The sequence below is a fragment of the Echinops telfairi genome, unplaced genomic scaffold, assembly GCF_000313985.2.
Source record: "Echinops telfairi isolate 266 unplaced genomic scaffold, ASM31398v2 ScPeMD7_37;HRSCAF=141, whole genome shotgun sequence".
NCBI lineage: Eukaryota > Metazoa > Chordata > Mammalia > Afrosoricida > Tenrecidae > Echinops > Echinops telfairi.
This window is the reverse complement of record NW_022103935.1, coordinates 1,742,938-1,746,813: the sequence shown is the minus strand read 5'-3', so window position 1 is coordinate 1,746,813 and position 3,876 is coordinate 1,742,938. Positions and strand designations below refer to the sequence as shown.

Sequence of the window (3,876 nt, the reverse complement as noted above, 5' to 3'; positions counted from 1 at the left end):
ACTGTGGGGGCAGTTCAAAGGTGGTCGGGGCTGCAGGGGGGGGGCAGGGGGAGCCTCCAGCAGGCCAGCTTCCCCACGGTGGTCGGAGGAGGCTGAGCAAACGCAGGGGCCTCAGATCACTGAAAAGCAACTTGTCACTGTGGCCTGCCTCCTGCTAGGTCACACAGGCCTCTCAAAAGCAGGGGCCGCGCAGGGCGCCCCGATGGGCCCGCTGGATGCACAGCAAATATTAGGTCAGGCACGTAGGGGTCCCTGCTTGGAACAAGGGGCCTTTCTCTCAGAAAGGCGCTGTCCCCACGTCTTGCCTGAAAAGGCTTTTCAGGCCAGGTGGCCGCCTGGGGTTCCCAATAGCGCTACTGCCATCTAGTGGCCGCGTGCCGCCACCCGCACAGGCAGGCCCACAGAGGGTCTGGGGTCTGAGCACAGCAAATTACTGGGTGTGGCACCAGGTCTTTAGAGAGCAGAGGCATTTGTGTGGACACCCACTGGACCACAGGGCCCCGACACAGGCTTGGTCATGCATGCTGGCCACATCCACGGCCTCTCTGGGCTTCCACGGGCCGTAGTGCCAGACCTTTGCAGAGCAGAGACCACGCGGGGCTGAAGGCCCCGAGCTCTACTTGGGGGGCCCAGTCCTGCCTGCTTCCTAGAGTGTACCTGCGCCCCGGCCCTGGGCTCACCAGCTGCACGTAGGCCACCTTGTAGTCAGGTTTCTTCACTCTCACATGTCTGTGATCCCGCTTCCTGTTCGAGCCTGGGAAGGGACAGGAGAATCTGGGAGAGGCCAGGGCAGAGGGACGGACGGACGTGGTCAGCAGGGCCAGGGGGTTGTTGGGGCAGACCCTGTGGAGCAGGGAAACTCCCAGGGCGGCGGCCAGTTCATGATGATGTCCCCTTACTGTACCCAGTGGGTCCGGGCACAACGTGCTAGCAACACAGGGCACGGGGGACCTCGCTGTGCCATTTCCCTGCAAACCCAAATCGGCTTTAGAAACCCAACAAAGCAGCGCGGTGGCAGCCGTGGTGGGCCGCGTGTGGAGGGCGCTGGGACCCGGGTGGAGGGAGGACTAGGGCGGCGTACTCAGTCGGTTGGGAAAGCTGATGGGTATTTGGAGTGGGGGAGGTCCAGGTGACAGTGGGTGGCTGGGGGGAGGGTCACTCGCTGTCCCGGGAACCCCAGGAGATGGCAATGCCACACACGGCCTGGCGGCTGGGGCGGTGGGTTGTGGCTCCCTCCCAGCAAGGCCCAGCTCCTCTGGGTGCAGGACCCGTGGACGTGTCCATCACAACAGAGTAGTGTAGCCCTGGCCACACCCTCTGGCCTGGACAGTCAGGCCCCCACCGACCACTCCTTGGGCCCTCGCATATAGCTGCTGGAGCCCCGCAGGGTCAGGCTAGGTGTTGCACCCAAGCCCTTTGGCTCTGGGAGCCAGGTGCCCCTGCTGAGCAGAACCCCCACCCTGGCCCTGGGCTGCAGGCGGGTACGGATGCTGGCCACAGAGACGAGCCAGCGCTGGTCTGCACAGCACGGCTTTTATTGGGTCCCTGTCACAGGCTGAACCAGGAGGGGACCCCGCCGCGCCGGGGGTCACTGATCTGTCTCTGCTGCTCCTGCTCCAGGAGGTGGTCCTGGAGGTCCAAGTCCTCGCTGCCCTTGGCGTCCGGCGGCTGCTCAGGAAACAGCTCTGGAAACGTGAAGGTCTGTCCGTGAGCCTGCGGAGGAGACCGGCCACGCTAGGGCTGGGCCTTGGTGCTGACCCCGCAGCCCTGCCCGGGGCCCTCTGGGAACGCTCCCTGCCCCCTGCCTCCAAGCCTTCTGGAGCCTCCATGGTGAGGCCGCTTGCCCCCCTGCCCACCTCCCAGCCCTTTAGAAGTGCCCTGTGGGGCGGGGGTGGCCTGTCACCCTCTGATAACAACAGGCCAAAACACAGACAGACGGACAACACCGCTCTCCCTCGCCTCCGTTGCCAGGCAGCCGGCTGGGCCCCGGCCCCTATCTGCCTGGAAAACAAACAGCTCAGCTCTTATCTGGAGGCAGGAAGAGGAGCCTCAGCGCCACCCCACCACACGGACCACCGCAGTGCTGCCTGCTCACGTCCCCCCCCCAGCGCTGGGGCCCCAGTCCCAGGAGCCGGGAAGCTGAGCGGCAGAGGCCCACAGCACCCATGTGGGTCTTGGCGGCAGCCTGGCCACCGGCCCTCACAGACACAGGTGGACCCAGCCGCTCAGGCAACTGGCGTGGGGACGAGCTGTGTGTGGCAGGGGAGACCCCGGGGCCTGGGGGTGTTTAATGAGTCTGCTGGACCATGTGGCCAGCCCTGGGAGAACCCCGATCGGTGGGGAAGGGCAGGCAGCCATGTCCAAGGGAGCAAGCCTCTGGTGGGTGGGTAGGACCTGAAAACCCCTCCCCACGGCCGGGGGCCCCTGAAAGGCAAAGTCTGTGGGTGCAGCAGGGCTGGCGAGGGGTTGGCACATGGGGTAGGGGGGCCCTGTCCTCCAGAAAACCAGACAGCCCCTCTGCACGCATCATCGGGCTCCCCGGGCAGGGGTGCGTTTACTGCAGTGAGCTGGCTAAACATGACAACCTGTGACAATGGGACCCTGGGAGGCTCGGGGAGGGTGGGGCCTGGGCTTCTCGCTGCAGGGGGGCGTTGTTTGTGGTCACCAGGGGGCTCCTGGCGACCCCTGCTCCTGGCAAAAGAAACCTTGGCCCTGAGACACAACGGCACTCACTGTGCGCCCTCGGGCTGGACCCGCCAGTAAAGGGCGGAAACTCCCGTGGAAACAGGCCCATCTCCGCACCCCCGCCTCTACACAGCAGCCCGTGGCCGGGGGTCAGAGCTTCGAGGTCCCCGGTGGAGGCAGCTTGGGCCAGAGATGTTTATCAGAAGGACTCGGGGCTTCCAGGGCCTGGGAGCCGGCTCAAAATAAACGCACTAATTGAGTGTGTGCCCCCGACGGCCCCTGCATGTGTGAGACAGCATGCTGTTGTTGGAAGCGCAGTTGGGGGGCGAGGGGACACGTGGCAAGGGGGGCCTCCAGCCCGATGTCCCCTTTATCAGCGGGGAAGGGACCGGCTACTTGCTCCCCTGCTTAGACACAAGTCTGGCAACTGTGGGGGCAGTTCAAAGGTGGTCGGGGCTGCAGGGGGGGGGCAGGGGGAGCCTCCAGCAGGCCAGCTTCCCCACGGTGGTCGGAGGAGGCTGAGCAAACGCAGGGGCCTCAGATCACTGAAAAGCAACTTGTCACTGTGGCCTGCCTCCTGCTAGGTCACACAGGCCTCTCAAAAGCAGGGGCCGCGCAGGGCGCCCCGATGGGCCCGCTGGATGCACAGCAAATATTAGGTCAGGCACGTAGGGGTCCCTGCTTGGAACAAGGGGCCTTTCTCTCAGAAAGGCGCTGTCCCCACGTCTTGCCTGAAAAGGCTTTTCAGGCCAGGTGGCCGCCTGGGGTTCCCAATAGCGCTACTGCCATCTAGTGGCCGCGTGCCGCCACCCGCACAGGCAGGCCCACAGAGGGTCTGGGGTCTGAGCACAGCAAATTACTGGGTGTGGCACCAGGTCTTTAGAGAGCAGAGGCATTTGTGTGGACACCCACTGGACCACAGGGCCCCGACACAGGCTTGGTCATGCATGCTGGCCACATCCACGGCCTCTCTGGGCTTCCACGGGCCGTAGTGCCAGACCTTTGCAGAGCAGAGACCACGCGGGGCTGAAGGCCCCGAGCTCTACTTGGGGGGCCCAGTCCTGCCTGCTTCCTAGAGTGTACCTGCGCCCCGGCCCTGGGCTCACCAGCTGCACGTAGGCCACCTTGTAGTCAGGTTTCTTCACTCTCACATGTCTGTGATCCCGCTTCCTGTTCGAGCCTGGGAAGGGA

General features: G+C 64.8%; 1 protein-coding gene across 1 annotated transcript in view; it reads right to left on the bottom strand.

The window, feature by feature from the left end:
- Window positions 1-1,514: 1,514 nt before the first annotated feature.
- Window positions 1,515-3,876, bottom strand: part of MRPL23 (mitochondrial ribosomal protein L23) — a 4,204-nt gene continuing 1,842 nt past the window's right edge. The window contains exons 3-4 of the mRNA XM_030885702.2: window positions 3,792-3,865; window positions 1,515-1,713 (exon numbers count right to left, since the gene is read on the bottom strand). Of these exons, the coding sequence (XP_030741562.2) occupies window positions 1,549-1,713; window positions 3,792-3,865 (239 nt within the window). The 3' untranslated portion in view covers window positions 1,515-1,548. The remainder of the gene's footprint in view (window positions 1,714-3,791; window positions 3,866-3,876) is intronic.